The sequence below is a fragment of the Sabethes cyaneus genome, chromosome 2 (assembly GCF_943734655.1).
Source record: "Sabethes cyaneus chromosome 2, idSabCyanKW18_F2, whole genome shotgun sequence".
Lineage (NCBI taxonomy): Eukaryota > Metazoa > Arthropoda > Insecta > Diptera > Culicidae > Sabethes > Sabethes cyaneus.
Window position 1 is genome coordinate 107,188,811 of NC_071354.1, and position 20,296 is coordinate 107,209,106.

At 38.1% G+C, this 20,296-nt stretch overlaps 1 protein-coding gene across 1 annotated transcript in view; it reads right to left on the reverse strand.

The window, feature by feature from the left end:
- Positions 1-12,154: 12,154 nt before the first annotated feature.
- LOC128738612 (chromatin-remodeling ATPase INO80) overlaps positions 12,155-20,296 on the reverse strand; it is a 46,257-nt gene continuing 38,115 nt past the window's right edge. The window contains exons 12-14 of the mRNA XM_053833886.1: positions 19,844-20,048; positions 19,321-19,473; positions 12,155-12,500 (exon numbers count right to left, since the gene is read on the reverse strand). Coding sequence (XP_053689861.1) covers positions 12,238-12,500; positions 19,321-19,473; positions 19,844-20,048 — 621 coding nt within the window. The 3' untranslated portion in view covers positions 12,155-12,237. The remainder of the gene's footprint in view (positions 12,501-19,320; positions 19,474-19,843; positions 20,049-20,296) is intronic.

Genomic DNA, 20,296 nt, shown 5'->3' on the forward strand with positions numbered 1-20,296 from the left:
CTGATACGTTTGCGCAACGCTCATTCCACACTTATTCCACTATTATTCCACACTTGATCATCGTAATGCTGTTGATACGTTTGCGCAATGCTCATTCCACTCTTATTCCACTTTTACTCCACAATTGTTCTTGACTGACACGTTTGCACAACGTCTATTCGACATGCATTTTCATGGTAGCTTTTAAGCGACCATTATTCCACACCTGCTCTTAGCCGTACTGCCGATACGTTTGCATAATGTTTATTCGACTCTTATTCCGCACTTATATAACAACGTATAGATGTTGATTAGAAGCTAGAAAAAATGTAGGGTATGACGTTTAAACAACAGACAATTCAGCAAATTCGCTTGTTCAGCACCGAATGCTACCACACAACTCTTATTCCACACCTGCTTGTTTAGGTGCTGCCGTTTTGTTCCTTGGGCTACCAACCGAACAAATTCCTGTTCCGTGGTGTGTTCTGACATTTCTCTAGAGTAATCCGTTAATTTTCACCGAAGATTTTCTGACCAGCAATCGCATAGCGCCGTAAATACAAAAGATAAAACTATACTTTCTTCAACAATTGTAGTCAATAATTAGCTCTACAATTGCCCTTTACACTACTTTTTCGAGTTCTGTTTAGTAGAGGCGCTGCAGTCAAATGAGCATCTATTGGGCAAAAAACCGAGAATGAAACCTGCTTGCAGGGCCTTGAATTATCACCGAATTTCAAACAAAACAGAAAATCTTTTTTCTCAGCATACATTGTTTTTTATGCCTCTGAGTTTCGTATGCACAACTGCACAGTGATTTTCATCATAGTAGGGTCTTTTTCTAATTCCCGTCGTAATAAGAAAAGCCATTCTAATTTTCATCATTTGCTGGCTGGATTTAGTGAATACTCCAAAAGTTCTTGTACTGATTTGACTAAAACACACTTAGCTTCCGATCCGTGAACTTTGAAATCACTGAAAAGCGACTATTAAAGCATATTATTGAAATTACGCAACTGATTTTATTGCTAAAATTCGTCGTACCGTTTTAAAATCCGTCCAACAAAATTTTTCATCGTCCGAACTAAAAATCACAACAATGTTTACGAAGCTAACGCGCATGTATTTGTGTAGGACGGCATGACAAATGTTATTCTACAAAATTTCTGCAGGTCAGGCAAGTTTTTCTGGCTGTAGAATAACGACAATGCCTTGCGTGAGTTATTTTCATTTATGAATTATGGAAATTAAAACGATTAGTCGACATTGTCTTCTTCGTCGCACGAAAAAGCGTAGGAAATTTGGCTGGTAGGACTTCTTTAATGATAAAAAGCATTTAAATAGATCTCAGCTCACTTTGATTGATTGCGTATGATAGACAACTAACTAAAATATTAGGGAATAACTAGTTTTGCATTGTGTACTATAAAAATGCTGATATTTTTAATAATTTGTGTTGGATAGGACGGGAATAGGCAATTACGACGATGTAGCAACATACCCTATACAAGTTCAATATATCGTGAAAATAGAACAGAAGAAAGTGATTTTCAAATTCAGAAGGTGATATTCACTTCAGGTAAAAACAATTTTAAATACAGTTAATGAAAAGAAAAATCTTATGCCCAACAGCTAAACGCAATAGATGCTAAACCACAACATAAATTTTTTTATTGATTTTCACTGCTCAAACGTGAATATCAGTTTGTTACAATATCACAGGGCGCTGATATTCTATATTCTCGTGCATGAAGTTCATGCTTGCTACATTTAGTTATTATGTACGTTTGATCAAAGCAAGCAGATTTTCAATGTAAGGTAGACTGATAATCCAGAAGTTTGAACGTTCTGCTGATGAATATTAACAGCACTGCCTGCTTGTGACGTCTGAGACGCCTGGGAAGTTGGCGACGAGTAGCCTATGGAGTGGACCGAGTTAAATGGAGACGACTGCTTAAAAAGTGCAAGGCACTCCGGTTCTATACTGACAGCGGTGGGGTATTTCGGGAGTTTCCCTTTGGAAGAATTACATAATTGAGTTATTATTTGTAGAATCTTCAATCATGAAATTTAGTTCGCCCTATAATTTAAAAGTTTTATCAGTGATTTAAGTTTCTTGAGTTGTTTAGTTGATCATGCAAACAATAACGAAAATACCGGTTTTCGATCGTGGAAAACCGATAATTCGGTATTTGAAAATAGTCCGGTAATACCGGAAAAATCGGTTTCGGTAAAACTGGTAAAGCATCCCTAATGATACGTAGATTAATTCTGCACAAAGGTGGTTTGAGAAGCTATCGTTATACGAATTAGTAAAAACCGCGACGCGTTGAAAGTCTACGGTGTCCAAAATCGTTAAGTAGTATTGAGAAACTTATACTGTAGTGTAGATGATACATCAATAACCAGACGCGGGAATGGACTAGTGGCCCGAACTAACGAGCTTGAAGCAGTTCACCTCTTAACATCAAATATTACACATTCTGTTTATGATATTGTCAAAAAATTGAACATAACCATTGAAGCTCTGTAAAATATCAAGAACCAACATAGCATCAGAGCCTATAAGAAACAACGCGCACCTAAAAGGACTTTTGCGCAGCAAATTTCCTCGAAGAAAAAAGATCATGAATCTTGTATAACCGTTTCTTGGAAAAGTTCGATCGATTTGTTTTGATGGACGACGAAGCGTGCGTCAAGTTGAACACAAGTACACTTCCGAGTTCGCAATTTTTTGCGTGTGGATTGAAAAGTTCTTAGAATTCACAACGAGTACGATTAACGGCGGGGGCTACAGGAAGGAGTGCATTAAAAACGACTTCTACCGAAAGCACACAGCTCCTCCATTGTTTAGTCTGGATCAAGCACCTGCTCACTATACTGCTGTGACTTTCACACTTCGACTGCTCAGAAGTGAAAAAGTTGACTTTGTTCAAAAATGCCAAAACCCACCGAACTGTCCAGAACTGCGGCCCATTGAAATATACAAAAGGATGGTAGAGAAACTACCACTATCAAACACTATCAAATAGATGTTTCCTATGGATTGCCAAGAATTGCATTTTCATACGTTTGGCTTGAGAGTTTTGGACTTTTAAAATAAGTGATGTCCGAGAAAATTGGAAAATTTTCCCTGGAACTTTCTGAGAAAATAGGAAACCCGAAATATTTTAAATATGGTTTTCATCGAAAAGTTAATAAACCATGCCCATATAAAGAAAATGCATACAATTTTAAGACCCATTGACACAAACCTGTACGATAATTTTGAAAAGTGCCATACTTCATTTGGAGAAAATAGTTTTATAACAAATTCAAAACTAACGTGTGTTGAACCTTATCGATGGTAAAATTCCGGATCAATTTCGTGTTTTTTTACCACAATGTGCCCATGTTTATTAAGATGATACTAAATAAAAAACAATTCCAATTCAGAAACCAGACTGTGTACTTAATAGTGCACCATACGAGACTCAATAAATCTTACGTGTATGGTTTTTAAAATGCAACCTTCAGTCCTTTCATCCTGTGTCACAGTCTTGTTCGTTTTCTTAGAAACCAGTTATTGATTGGTGCACCGATGGGTGATAAACATAATTCGACTGGAAAACATCAGGAAGTCTTATGTAGAGCAGTAACCACTGCTATACAATCATTTTTCAGATGAGGATAGCAATTAAGAGCAATCTGATGTAAATTACGCGCAAATAACAGTTAACTGTACCCATGTGGAAGAGCGTAATAGTATTGATTTTGGCAGTGTATTCAATACCGCGACGAAGCAAGGAAAGATGTCTCCTGAAAATATTCAAAACGTGTTTCACGCTGCAAACAACTGCTTTGTTATGTACCGGTAGTATTAAAACACAGGTCAACGACGATATCTTCCGTTGTTTTTCACCAATATGTTGCAACGGGTCAGCAACCTGGTACCTACTGTTTAATTTCATCACGCCGGCATAATGAGTTAGGAGCCACGCGCCCGATTTGACAGGCAGTGCCAATGGCAATAAAATAATAATTCGTTCTTATTAACTAACTTACTGTCTACCCACAATGTTAAGAGTAATATATTCGATATAACATTCTCTATATAGATATAGCTACGCTTAACAAGTTGTCTTTGTGACTTCTACCTTTTGTCCAGTTGATAAGCGTAGCTACCTATTACCTACTATTTATCATAAAATGGTTTCTGTCAAACGAAGCGTTTTGACGTAGAACTGCGTCTTACGGCAAGGTTTGGGATAGGGTGTCATTCCAAAAAATCTTTCTCGAAAATTGGTCAGGTTTTGAACGCTAATAGCTTAGCGGTTTCTTGATTGATTTTCAAATTTCTTACACCAATCGATCGGAAAATCTTCTAAGAATTTACCCGAATGAAGAAAACAATGGATTCTTGATGTTGAACTAATGAAAAATTGAAAATAATGAAGCATTATCCAACTGTTAATCCTCGCTTCGTGATTGGTTGCAAAAGACGCCATCATATTTTAACGTATTGTTAGAAAAAAAGTGACGAAATCTCCCCGTCCCAACAGGTCGAAGATTCTTTGCGACGATTGAACCTAGACCAATTTGATATCTGTGCTTGGGAAGTACGCCAGAAAGTGATAAAGTCCGCTCGTCCCAACAAAATTCCTTACGAACGCGATTAAACATAGCCCAATTTGATATCTGTGCTTGGGAAGTACGCCGGACTGCGAAACCACCCTCTTCTTCAACCGATTCAACATTAAACCTTATCCAATTTGATGTCCTGAATGTAAACAATTTTCTTGAAATGTAAAACCACCCCTTTCTTTCAACCGATATCAGCGTCTTTAACATTAAATCTAGTCCAATTTGATGTCCTGAAAGTGTAACGTCATAGAAAAGTGAGCGGCACCCTTTCCTTTTGCCAGATTGCATCCATATGCTGCAATAATTTGTTCGGAGCTGTTGTCTTGCTAGGAAACAGGGTTGAAGGGATATTTGTCCAATGCTGGAAGGTGCATTGGTCGAACCAAGCTATAATCCGAGATTATAAACGGATTCGAACCCACAACACCAGCCAGGGCGTGTGGCTCGCTGGTACTTGTACCTTTGAACCATAGAGGCGCTGGACAAAAGAAGACTGCATAACGCGCTTTATTAATGCAGCGACGTATCTGGTTTTGGGTTATTTTTAGACACACAAATTGTGTCTCCCAAAACCAAAAGTAGGAGTCACAACGACGACTTGTTAAGCGTAGCTACGTATTCCCCAACCCCCTCTTACCTTTCCACTCTTTCCCCTCCATTTTCAAATAAAAAAATTCATTACTTTCCCTACCGTCCCTTCATCAATTGTAGAACCATCGTTTCAAAAAAATATTAATAAAATATGTTTGACCGCATTTCAAGGTCAAGACTAAAATCTCGAGGTTGGTCGAAAACTATTTGTTTTGCTTCTATAATAATATCGATATAATTATAGATGGAAGACAAATATTTTTCGTTGGTGGCAATATATTTGCCGCTACCTTATATAAGGTTAACTCGTACTATCTATATGTTCTGAAAACATTTTATTAAAAACAAAAACTGAAGGATATATGTTGTCAAAACTGATACACCTAGCTGCCCAACTGTTAACAAGAAAGATACGATGTTCTGTCAAAAAGTATATACGCGTGACTTTACATCGATATGGTTTGTCACAATAGTGCTTGTAAACACGACCCCAACATTTAAAGGCGCAACGTTTTCTGCATAACAGCTTACTAATGTATTCGTTAGAAAAAGAAAGCCACCTGCCGCTATAATTATGATTATTAGTAATAATGTTAGAAGCAAACAAGAAAAAATGAAACGCTTGATGGAAACGGAAAGGAAGGAAGCATTTTCCATCGTCCCTTTCGCCATTGAATTCATTTGATTCACATAATATTTTAATCTTCTTCATTTTTAAACTGCTTTCGTGACCATCAGTTACTATGCGATAGACCCTGGTAAGTGATGCATAAAATTATAATTTGTGTTACAAGATCGAGCCGAAAAGAAGAAGCAATATAAAGCTGATAGACATAATTGAGGAGTATGTTTGTTCATCACGATGCAACTTATTCGCCTTTTAAAGCTGTTTACGGTTCCCTTCGTTTTTCGACTTGATACAATTTCCGCCCCTACTTTATTACTGTTTGCCACAGCTTAACCTTGCGCCGTGAAAGTAAAACTCTAATAAAAAATCGATAATGTTATTCAGAGTTGTCTTGGAGTTACGAAATATTTGGTTATTTCGGTTGAAAAAATTCTCGAAATTCTGGACTCTGGATTTGTTTTTCTCGTCGAAAAAGGTGGATGACGGAAGGCTAAAATTTGATAAAATATTAAATGAATGTTGATGTGTTAAAAATAAAACAATAGTCATCAAACCGCGAAAATTATTGATAAACGCATTTTTACAGTCTAGTAAAAATATTTGATATAGGTATGTATGTATATGCAAAATTATGCATCATTTAAAAAAACGTATTAAAATTATGTTTGTGCGTACAAAAAATGTACTATTATTGCAATTTATGAAATGCGCAAACGTATTCATAGATTTCAAACCGAGTCGTTCACTGGCAATAGTTAGTAATAATCCAATTCGATGATCGTTACTACGTATATTAATTTTTGCGGAATTGGTCCAGGCTAACTTTTTTTTCGTTTTTTCTTATAAAAAATATAACTCGAGAATTGTAAGACCAACAAAAATATGATCTATGGGTGACTTATAGAAAATGTCCTTCATAAAAAGTAATGAAAAAATAAAACTAAAAATCTACACTGAAAAAAGCTATCAGCAATGCATCAGGATTTTCAAGACTTGTAAAATCTTGAAGTCTGACGTTCATATTAGTATGGTTTCGGTAATGTCCTAAAAGTCCTTAGTCACTGTCAAGTGTCGAGTAGGGGAAAAGCGGACAGCATTGCGACTCAACGCACGGCTAAAACAAAGCAAGCCGCTTAGGCGTCATTTGCTTACTGTTGATTCAGTTGAGCTTATCGACTAAATCGTGTCACATGTGCAGGGCTGGCCTGCACTCAGTGCACTTATTTTGCATATTTAACTGTAACACCTCAGCCAACTCAAATTCGAAGATGTTATGTATTGGGCATTTATAGAGTCGATTATTATGCATCAGATTGCTGAACTAAGTATTGTTCTATCTTGAGTATTTTCGGTGCACTCCCAGTTCACACTGGGCAGTGCGCCAAGAGCGCTCCCTGTGCACCATCCAGTGTGAAAAGCACGAGGCACTACGGCTCTATCCTGACAGCGGTGAGGTTTTTCGGGGTTTACCTTTGAAATTCTGTAGTTTGTAGATTTTGAGTTTGCATATCCTTTAATCAGGAAATTAAGTTTGCCCTATACTTTAAAAGTTTTACCTGCGATTCAGGCTCCTTGAATTGTTATATGATTTTGCAAAAAATACCAAAAATACCGGTTTCTGATCGTGGAGAAACCGGTAATTCGGTATTGGAAAATAGCCCGGTGATACCGGTAAAACCGGCACAGCATCCCTAAACCACACGGCTTTATTTCCAAGTGTTATATTTTATTTAAACTAATATTTTTTTGGTAGACTTATCTATTTTCAGAAATCGAAATAAGGCGCTATATTCATCCCCGAAGGTCCGGAGTATTACATAACCTTTATTAGCAAATATACTCCCAACGACTGAAAATAAAGTTATCTATATGGAAAGCGTTTAGTACGGGAGGTACACGCTTTATTCTTCCCTCGATTTCAAGGAGTCCATTAATTAGGTATTATTTTTGGTTCCACTTGATTCCTTGGCATTCTTTTTGCGGTACATACTGCGTAGTTGGCCTGGCCGTTGACAAGAAAAATGATTGATTTAGGTAATCGTAATTTTCCAGGATGCTTTCAAGAATTGGCTGCGTTAGTGTTAGATTAGATAAGATATCTGAAGTTGAGTGTTTAAAAGTTAAATTCCATCTTAAACGCTGCAAAAATATGTGCAGAATTCAGAAAAATTTGGTAAGATTTCGAGGCAAAATATCGTGACAGCCATTTTGTTCGATAGGCTTGCACTTTGGCAGTTCGATTGGTGCACCGTACTACCGCATTGGCATGCTTTATATTATAGAGCTTTACTTATAACTACTAGTCAAGCATCGGTGCCGGCATCTCTGGATTTGGACAGGTTATATATTTTGGGAGAATCACGTCAAACTTGTTTTAGTTCGCTCCCGAGCACTACTTGTCTTGCATTGATCGTTACTAACACGATCAATTTCTTTTATTTTATTATTATTTTCCCTCCACTAATATTTACCCTCGCCCATTACCACCACAGTGATAACAAATTAGCTGCAGTAAATTATAATTAGAGCTAGTCAGCATGATGTCCAGAATATATTACATTTATAACCCTTTAAGCCCGAGCCCTCACAATTGTGTAGGTGAGACATGACTACTTTTAAAAAATTTTCCTTTCCTTTCTAAACGTCTATGGCGCCAATCTCTTGTGTAAACACCGTAACTCATAAAAAAAAATAGAAAATAGCTGAAAAGAAGTTTTCTTTTGTGTTTGGATTAATTATTGTCTAGTCTTCAAAATCTTGTGAAAACAGCAAAAAGTTTTATCTGTCGTATTTTCTTATTGGATCCGTATTTCGAAATTGCTTAGATATTAAATTATTAGTAATAAGTATTTCTAATTGATGTAATTAAAAATTTACGCGAAATAACTTTTACAACTTACTTATGCACATTGTTTTTCATACCTGTGTAGGTTCGGCCTTATTGCATACCTACTTTAACCTTTACGTTCCCGCCGGGACTTTAAAAATTAGTGTACTTGCAGTTACACTTTTGGCTCTATCTTTACTATTTTTTGATCGATTTTTATACAACTTGTCTTCAAAGAACCACCTTAGATTGACCTTCAATGAAAAAATATATTAGTAAATTTTGGATCCATTTTCCCAGAGATATTCCAGATCGCAGTGGGATTATTTTTTCACGTCATAAGTAATCTATACCTATAAAGAAGGATTTCTGTCTGTCTGTCTGTCTATCCGTATGTTCCTTATAGAATCGAAAACTACTAAACCAATCGGCATGAAAATATGCATGTAGAGGTTTTTTGGGGCCAGGAAAGGTTTTAGTGATGGTTAGAAACCCCTCCCCCCACTAAGAGGGGGGGCTCCCATAAAAATGAAACACAAATTTCTTCATAACTCGACAACTAATCAAGCAAATAGAACAAAATTTGGCATGTGGGTGGTTTCGGTGACAAGAATTTATTCTATGGTAAATTGAGACCCCTCCCTTCTTTATAAGGGGAATTATAACTCCTCTCCTCTTTAAAAGGGGGGGCTTCTATACAAATTTCCTCATAACTCGAGAACTAATCAAGCAAATGGAACCAAATTTGGCATGTGAAAGTTTTCTAGGGCATGAATATTTTCTATGGTGAATTAGAACCCCTCCCCTCTTTAAAGGGGGGGGCTCCTATACAAACGAAATACAAATTTCCTCATAACTCGAGAACTAATCAAGCAAATGGAACCAAATTTGACAAGTGGGTGTTTTTGGAGACAAAATTTTTTTCTATGATGAACTGGGACCCCTCCTCACTTTAGGAGGGGGGCTCATATACAAATGAAATACAAATTTCCTCATAACTCGAGAGCTAATCAAGCAAATGAAACCAAATTTGGCATATGAAAGTTTTCGAGGGCAAGAATATTTTCTATTGTGAATTAGGACCCCTCCCAACTTTAAGAGGGGGGGCTCCTATACAAATGAAATACAAATTTCATCGTAACTCGAGAACTAATCAAGCAAATGGAACCAAATTTGGCAAGTGGGTGTTTTTGGAGACAAAAATTTTTTCTATGGTGAATTAGGACCCCTCCAAACTTTAAGAGGGGGTGCTTCTACACAAAAAGCCTGGGTGCTAATTCCGTTATCGAAATTTGACCTTGCTTTTTTTATACGACAGACTTCGCAACCAGCTGTTGGAATACAGGACAGTGCGGGGTCAGTGCTACGATCCTATTGACTCTAACAGCCTCTCCCAGCCGAGATTCGAACATACGACGACTGGCTTATTAGACCAGCGTCTTACCCCGAGGCCAACTGGGAGGCTAAACAAATGAAATACAAATTTCCTCATAATTCGAGAACTAATCAACCAAATGGAACCATATTTGGCATGTGGGTGTTTTTGGAGGCAACCATTTTTTCTATGATGAATTAGGACCCCTTACCTTTTTAAGCGAGGGGGCTCTCATACAAACGAAATACAAATATCCTCATAACTCTAGAACTAATCAAGCAAATGGAACCAAATTTATCATGTGGGTGTTTTTGTAGGCAAGAATATTTTCTATGGTATATTTTCTATGGATTTCCATACTTTAAGAGGGGGGGGGCTCCTATACAAATGAAAAACAAATTTCCTCATAATTCGAGAACTAATCAAGCAAATGGAACCAAATTTGACATGTAAGTGGTTTTGGACGCAAGATTTTTTTCTATGGTGAATTGAGATCCCTCTCTTCTTTAGAAAGCGAGTTATGGCCCATTTCCCCTTTAAGAGGGTGGGCTTCCATACAAATGAAATGCAAATTTCCTCTTATCTCGAGAACTAATCAATCAAATGGAACCAAATTTGGCATGTGGGAGTTTTAGATGGCAGAAATTTTTTCTATGGTGAATTACGACCCCTTCCCCTTTTAAGAGGGGAGCTCCCATACAAATGAAATTCAAATTTCCTTATAACTTGAGAACTAATCAAGCAAATGGAACCAAATTTGGCATGTGGGAGATTTTGGAGTCTTGAATTTATTTTACGATAGTTAGAGACCTCTCACCCCTGTGGTAGGGGGATATGGACTCTCATACAATACAAGACCACAAAAACTATCTATAGTAACACTAGATCATTCAGGACGAGATGGTCGCGAGTGTTGCCGGTGATCCGCCGTCGGAAGCGCCGCCCACTGGGGGGCTTGCAAAACTCGAGATTGTGACAAAGATCATCCGAGATTCATGATTTATGTACAACACAGGTTAATTTGTGGCAATACGAAGTTTGTCGGGTCTGCTAGTAGATGAAATAAAACGAAATTTGCTGCTGCCATCTCATGTTGAGTCAGTAAGAATGAATACATTATACTGTAGAGCATTCGTTCATGCTCCACACTACGGGACTTCCGTTTAGAGTACTACCAGAACCTAAAACTGGTCATTTATAAATTGTAAAATAATAAAGAAGTGTGGCAAATGATGCATTCAACTACGGGATTTTCTAAGACAAATTCTTGGATCAACATTTGAATGTTTTAAGCCAATCTGGACGTTCCGGTATATCTGTTGTATTAAGGTTAGTTAAAACTTAACTTGCAAAAAGTTGCGCGTATTTCCGTAGCGACCGTTCCGCTGCTTCAGAAGCTTCGAAGCGATAATCTCGCTCTAAACTAAACGGGGTCAACCCTATTCAATTCTGTGGACAAAATAATTAGGTTTTTCATGTTTTGTTTTTTCAAAGCCTAGCTTGGTATAGTCCAAAAAGGGTAAAAAATGTTAAAAATAGGGGAAAATGAGCAAAATGGGGCACTTCCGGTTGACAAACAGGAACGCGGTGGGCACTATGCGATTCTCCGGAAAATTTTACATAAGATCACCTACAATTTATCAGCCTGCAGGCCATATCTTATTTGCATCCGTTTTTTCGGCTCGTTCATGCCCATAGTGCAATGCTATAAGATAAGGCCGAAACCACACAATTGTGTAGGTTGCTAAATGTAACAAACATTTATTGCAATGTGTAGAATACACTGGTTTTGGTATCTTGAGCGATAAAAAAAATTTATATTGATCCAAAAACCAAAAATATCGTAACTAAAACCCTCCGTGCTTAAAGGGATAATCGAAAAGTTCTTGTGGTTGTGATCGTAATGAGTGTAATTATATGACTTGATCATTTTATTTCCTAAGTTCAACGATACGACGACGGTAATGACAAAAATTATACTTACCGAACAAGATTTTCTATTTTTTTTAGTTGACAGAAACACCTGGTTCGACCCAGTTTACGGAAAACAGAATTTTGCTTTCGGAGAATCAGTAATAGCTAGCGAGTGCGAAGATAATTTTAATATTAATATGACAATTACGGAGCTACATTCGTAATAACTAACATTCAATAAAATACCAGGTTCGACACGTCACACACGCAAGTAAGTAAACACAGTTTAGCTATACATGTTCAGTTGTCCTGTGATCGATCCGGTGCTGGACTCTGTGACGGACTGAGAGCAGGACTTTGTACTATCGGTGTAGCTGCAGGGCTTTGTCCTAACGGCACTACCAGTGGCCCAACAGGTTTCCTAATACGTTGAACAACTCGTGTGTGGCTGCGGTACCCTTGATGTCCAGGTCCGTTCAGTTTTAAACGTGGGCGTCCCGGTCCGCGCTTTACCTGTGGAAGCTGCTGGATAACAGGTGCATCAGAGGTTGATGGAGAGGCATCTAAAAAGCAGGATGAGTAAGAGCAATGCGAAACAAGACACGTTAAGATTTAACAATCCTTCTTTATAAAAGTAAAAATAATATATTAGATTTAAACGTTTTTCCGATTTAGTTTCACGGAACTACCCACACCCATATTTTTATGTCAATTATCAACTAACAAACCTCACAAAAACTTAGTATGACTCTTGATTCCTCGTTCTACGAGGTATGTTATAAATGAATGTTTTTGATTTATAATGAAAATGAAAACTCTGTTTCGTCAGGGGTTACAAGCAGCAGTGCAGGTAATATCGACGCCCTGTAAAAGTAAAACCGTCCTCTCATAAATATTAAGCCTATAAGCTTTTCTAAAAAAAATATGATTCTCAGGGAACCCGTCTTTAAGACGCTAAGTGACAGCGTGGAACGATCACGTCTCTTTCCCCGTTGTTTTTATTAGAGTAGTTTTAACCCAGAGGGTCATTCACCACTACCTCCCCCCGTCGTTTTCGTTTATCTTTTATTTATAACATATCATAGATTGTAACAAATTTTTTAAAGGCTCCTTACTATCCCTTTAGGGGACTTGACATTAGTTAATCCCAAACTGTGTCTTCAGGTTACAACAATGGAAACAACTTTTAAATAAAAATAAAATAAAAAAAAGAAGCATATCGAGCAAATTTTTAAATCTCTATTCGAAAGAGTTATTAGAGCTTATCAAAATTAAATTAAAATACGAGTAAAATCGACTGCATGAATCATACATATCGTACGTAACAACAAATGCATATTTCTTGTAAACTCTCCATTGCTGCCTGTCATGGAGTCCGAGAAGCAAAGCTCACATAAATTGAAAAACCAGGCTGCAAATTCCCAAGAACTTTGCTTATTTATTCTTACATCCCTCTTTTTTTATGCAAAAGTCAATAGCACTTTTGATATTTTTCACTTGTCCATCAGAATGCCAGTTTTATGCATTTAAAATAAATGCATTGAAATTAAAACACTTGTTTTTGTATGCCAGAAGGGCATTCAGTTGAAAAGTAACTGAGTAATAAAAACCTGGTCTATATCAATGATCGTCTTTTAAGGCAGGAACATCTAATACTACCTAGACACGTATAGAAGTGCACATCGAACTTTAATGTAAAAACATTATGAACTATGAATTTCACTGTTTACAACACTTTATGCTGTAACTTCACTGTACCTTTTTTGTAATATAATTTGGCAACAATGCAAATTGGCTCAAAGCAAATGGCGCCCAAAATTACTCTCCATCGATACTCACAGGCCTGGCATAGGGTGAACATGTACATTCCATAACCTCTGTTCACTAACTCCTATTCCTACCTCCACGTGGTGCCGGCTGGGGTACGCAACCTCGGTTGTCGTACGCTAACAGGAAAGGGGGCACAGTGGCTCCCGCCCATATTAAAAAGGCAGCCCCGTCAGCGGGATAAGGACTTTACGTTAACAATCTACTGTACCGGAACAGAAAAAGTTAATGAAAATGAAAGAAGAAATCTATCTGGATTATTGGCAATGCCCTTTAGCATGGAAACACGGACACGAATCGGAACATGGAATATGCCGACCCTTGCCCAGCAGGGCAAGCTGGTTCAATTTGCAAGGGAAGCACGCCGCCTGAAGCTTGAAATCCTGAGGCTGAGCGAGGTCCGCTGGCCGGGTACTGGCGAACACAAGACATCATCCGGGCAAGTCTTGTTCTACTCTGGCATACAAGGTGAAAATGCTACTCGAGAAAGAGTTGGATTCCTACTGAGTCCAGGGGCACATGCAGCCCTGATGAAGTGGGAACCGATAAATGAGCGAAAAATCGTTGTCAGATTCAGAACACGGATTAGAAACCTTACAGCAATCCAGTGCTATGCGCCAACAGATGCTGCTGACCTGCAGGAGAAAGAGAGTTTTTACTGACGCTGAACAGCGTAGTTGAGAAAATCCCGAAGGGAGACACCCAAATCCACTTGGGCGACTTCAACGCGAAGATTGGCTCGAACAACGCGTCATGGGACGCCATGGCCTAGGAGAGATTAGCGAAAACGGGGAGCTGTTTACATAATTCTGTGGTAATAACAACATGATCATTGGTGGATCGCCCTTCCCTTATAGTACATAAAGTCACGTGGGTTTCCCGCGACGGCCGAACAGAAAACCAAATCGACCACATCTGCATCAGCCGAAAATGGCGAAGGAGCCTTCTTGATGTACGCAACAAACATAGCACTGATATCGCATCCGATCATCATCTTGTTATCGCCGAAATACGTTTGCGCGTCGCACGTGTCCAGCGACGAGAGGAGAAAATTGGGTGCCGTTACGACGTTCGCCGATTGGAGAATCCTGAGGTGAAAAGGGCCTTTGTCGAACAACTTGAATCCCGAGCCTTGGAGTTGCCACCTGGTGGAACCGTCCAAGAGCAATGGACCGGCATCAAAAATGCCTTCATCACGACCAGTGATGAAACCCTCGGCAAAGCGCACAGCGGGCGTAGGGAGTAGATCTTGAATGAAACTTGGAAGAAGATCGACGAGCGGATAGAGGCGAAAGCCGGCATTGAGCGAGCACGAACCAGATCGGCTAAGACAGTTGCCCGTCAACGATACGCCGAACTGGAGAAGGCTGTTAAACGTGCTTGTAGGCGGGACAAGAGAGTCTGGGCTAACTCCCTAGCCGAACAAGGAGAAAACGCCGCCGCCAATGGTGATATACGTTTGTTGTACGATATTTCTCGCCATCTTAATGGTACCAGGATAAATACAAAGATACCGCTAAAGAACAGAGTCCGATACTAACTGACCGTACAGAACAGCTTAAGCGAAGGACTGAACATTTTCAACAACAAAATGAGCAGCGTATGATGACAATAGTTCATCGAATTAATCGTGTCAACTCGGAGGCGCCATCACTAGATGAAATTGAAGCGACCATCAGGAGTATAAAATCGAATAGAGCGCCAGGGATAGACTTTATTTCAGCCGAGATGTTCAAAGCTGACCCGCCTTTGTCAGCCCACATGGGGGGCTTTTCAGTAACATATGTGAAATCGCTTTGCGCGGTGAACTGAATGCAGGGCATGTTGGTCAAAGTTATTAAAAAAGGAGACCTAACTGAATGCGGTAACTGGCATGGCATCACTTTGCTCTGTATTAGTCTCAAAGTAAAGCACCCCTACCCTACCCTACTCAACCGGATCCAGGAGAAGATCGACGCTACTCTCCGACAGCAGCAAGCTGGATTCCGTGCTAAATGACCTAAATGACCTCGACTTAGCCGACGACATTGTTTTGCTCGCACAACGCTGAAACAATATGCAAAGCAAGTTAAGTGACCTCTCCGAGAGCTTCCTGACAGCAGGTCTCACAGTCAATATACTAATGCAATGGTAGTGAACACTGACAATCCCACCAACTTCCCAGTAGCGGGACAACAGGTTGAGCAGGTGAACGCCTTTCAATATCTTGGTAGCCAGACAACGCCCGATGGTGGTACCAAGACTAATATAGCAGCACGGATCAGAAAGGCCAGGGGTGCCTTTGCAGGTCTGAGAAACATATGGCTCTCAAACCACTCTACAATACATACGAAAACCCTGATTCCGTACTGTTGTATGCCTGTAAAATGTGGTGCGTCTTAGCAGACAAAGCAAAAACTGCAAATTTTTATTAACCGGTGCCTGCGATAGATCATTCGTGGCCTGACAACTGGATATCCAATGAGAAACTCCATCGTCGATATTACCCACGGACGACAGCAACAGAAATTCGTGTACGTAGGTAAAAGTGGAAGACACACCTTGAGGAAACGAGCGAACGCGATCTGCAGAGAAGCACTCGATTGGAATCCGAAAGGACAGCGTAAAAGAGACAGACTCAGAGGCTCATAGCGACGCAGCTTATTCCTTAGAGCTTGTCCTGGTGACAGGTAAAAGCCATGGCGGGTAACCGTCGGCAGTGGAGATCTCTGATTTCATTCCTTTGTTCTGCCGGCGGACATTGACACATTAGTAAGTGAGTATTTTTGCCTCCCAGTTGGTTTCGAAGTACGACGCTGGTCTAACAAGCCAGTCGTGGTATGTTCGAATCTCGGCTGGGAGAGGCTCTTAGAGTCAATAGGATCGTAGCACCTAGCCTCGCAATTATCATGTACTCAAACAGCTGGCTGCGAAGTCTGTCGTATAAAAAATAGAAGGTCAAGTTTTGATAACGGCTTCTACGTCTACTGACCTCACCTCTAGTACTTTCCTAACATGAATGATGATTGCGACTCGAACGAAAGCTAAAACTGGAATACCGTAATTAAACAGACAGTTTCATTATGCCCTAAATATCCGAAAGTCTTCGGTTTTATTTGCAGAATCTGCCTTAAATTTTGTTGCAACTTCACCGCAAAACAGTGTAAAATGTACAGTGAATGTACCACAAAGTTCACTGTTTTCGGTTTTTATTTGTATGGGAAGAAGTCGAAAGTTTTTCCCTTTATTTGCTGTAAACTTTGCGGTTTACATTAAAAATTGTAAGGCAATATTTATGGTAACTTTTACAAAGTTTTTGTTTCAATGTGGGTATTCGAAGTTTTGAAACAGTGAAATACATTGTTTTTAGCTGTGCATTTTTCTTTGGGGAAGCATAATGTCAGCGTCGATTTTACCCTAACTGAAAGTGTCGATTTTACCCCGAGTTGACTTAAAATTTTACCTTTGTTTTAGAGCATAAATGAAAGAAAAAATAGTCTACATTTTTACAAAGTAATCTAAAGAATAATCTTTGAAAAATCAGGCATGTAAAAAGTATCGAAATTGTCAAATTTTTTCGACAAACGGTTAAATTTCACTAGGACTGTTTTTTGCAGTACTGATTGGTTTTGTTTTGTTTTTTGTTTTATATTGGACTTCAGCGGTTGTAAAATGATTTAAATCGTACAAAATAACAGCTGTTAACAGGATGCATTGGAAAATTACAAAACAGCCTTTAACTCAAAAAATCGAAGGGTGTCGGTTTTACCTGCATTAACTCTTAATTAGACAAAGTTTTCCTAGACTAAAGTTTCCATTGAATTTTAAGATCATATCGTAGTTCTTATTGTAAAAAATTGGATCGTAATCATTTTTAGAGTAAGATTGCTGGCTTTAAAAACTCCAGACATTAAAAAAACAAGATCTGGAATTTCACCTGCTTAATCCCACGGTTAACAAGTAAAAATAACGCCATGCCAATCAGGCAGGCCATTTTCCATCTCAATTCAGATTCGATTTATGCTACATTATCTTAATTGTAGTCACATATGCTATGCATTAGCTCAACAAATGGTTAAAAGGCACTGACATCACGCTCTAGGGAAGGTGGCAATTGCAATTATCCAGTCGAATAATGAAATGGACAACTCACCGCTCGTTAAGAAATTATGATGTATCATGTGGGTAAGGTTTAAGATTAGCTACTGCTTAGCTTGCCGCTAAATGGGCGTTGATGGATGAGAACGCTTCATGACCATTTTAATTTTCAATTTTTTCACATACATATTTTTTGGTTTTTACTAATATAGGTATATAGATATATATAGATTTTGGTACAAGTTTGATAAGTATCGAACTACCAGCAACAGTATTATTTGATAAGTATCTAACTTGTACCAAAATTTGCAAAAATAAAGGAATAATTCGAGTTTCCACCACTACTGGTACTACCACCACTAATGGTGCGTTTACCCTATACGGTGATGAATTTTACCAGATTCCTAGTTATGTTCATTAATTTAATTTTTTCTGTATTTTTTGGATAAAAAGAAAACATTCATAATAAAGCAAGAGAATATTGCAACGGTTAATTGTCTGTTTTAGAACTGCTAGTCTTTTGTGTAACGCCACTATTTTAATATTACGTTCGAATTTTAGCTTCGAAAACCCAGTCATCTCGAATCTACATCAACACTTGAAAACGTAATAATTGGTCATGTAGGGGAAAAAGTCACAGACAAAAAAAAATCAAGCAATGCAAGCATTTAACATTTTAAAGTACTATGAAGTACTATCTTCTTCCCTATTACAATAATTCTCACGAGATCTCATACAAACAAAGTAAACCATTAGGCAAGCTATGCTGTTACTCCCTGATTCTCATCATATCACCTCTATCGCTCCAGCACTTAACGGCGACTTTCTTCTTTGGATTCGTCACAGCAAATAGCAGTAATCATTTCTTCTGATAAAAATATTAAAAGCCAAACAAAATAGCATCGTTCGTAATCAATTTTTAAAACATGTATACATGTTTTTGGAGTTAAAATACCAACCACTTGGTTTACGGATCATGAAATGTATCTCCATCTATCGAAAAAAATTGATTCCGAAAAGAAAGTGAGATGACGAGGGAATAAAATAACCTGCTGGTAGATTTGCTATTAAACAATTGAGAAGAACAGTGTAATTTCATGTATAAATTTTATATGTTTGATATTTTGTAAATAAGTATTAAAACCTGGAGGATACGGAGGACAATAGAGGACAAACATAAACGTTTTTTTGACAACTAGCTCTGTCATATACCAATGGGCAATAAAAACTTGCCTTAGTATTATTCTTCTATGAATTTGTGCAACTTGGTCGGTGTACATGTATTTTGTTAACTAGATTGTGCAAGCGTTATTTTAAAATAAAATTATAATTCCTCAACTTTACTCAAATAGAATAGTAAATTGTTACATTTTTGCGTAGAAAATTTTATTTTAATTATTGACAGTTAATGTTCGGTAACTTTTGGAAGAATGCCGTCTGCACATGTAGGATTAGAAATGGAATTGATAATGTACATACCAAAGGGTGCCGCCGATATTGTAGCTGAATCTATTCGACCGGAACTGCCCGTTCCGCCACCACGACGCGAGCCGCGTGGTCTGCCTCGTTTGGTTCCACGTGGGTGATGACGTTTCCTCTGCCTTCCCAATCCGTCGTAAGTGGAAAACAAGACTAAAGTTTAAAGAAGAAAAGAAAAGGTCCAGCAATTACTTGAAAGTTAGCCAAGCTGTAACCAAGAAATGGAATGGTTGCAGTATAAATTAATTATGCTCATAACCAGGAACAATTAAAATACGCGATACTTTTTCTGTAAGTAACTGAAAGTGGTGATATATATTTATGTGTATAAAATAAACAGTCTCCATTTTTTGTAGAATTATTACATTATACAAGTGTGGTTAACTAATAGTCTAGATAACCACAATTGTATAATGAATTTATTCTATAAAGAACAGGATACAGCTTTCGTCAGAAATATAGATACATATCATCACATTAAGGTAATGTAAATTATATAAAAATTGAAAAAATGACATTTTACCTGGTGTAACTGAGCCACTAGTACTATCACAGTCAATTAGTTCGTCATTGCTGGAATCATCTCTGCTAATAGATTCGGATAACTTAAGGTGACCGCTGTTGTTCGATTGCTCACTTGGTGCAGGACTCGTTGCTCCCGATTCCAAGAATGCTAAGTCATCAGCATCAAGCACACCATCCGGTTTTAATTTTTTTTGATCCGAACTCTGTACAGGGGATTATTTTTATTGAATATATATTAAATGATTATATTTAAAAGATATCTTTCGGTACTAAAATGAAAGCTGTTCAAAAAATGAAGTATATGTATGTGGTTAGGTATTCTTTTGTAAGTACATTTTGATTCAACTAGAACCTAATTTTTAATGCCTAACTTTGAACCGTATTGATCTTGAAACACTAGCAACCAGGCTTGGCATACACTTTTCGCTTCGATTTTGCTCTTTTGATTACT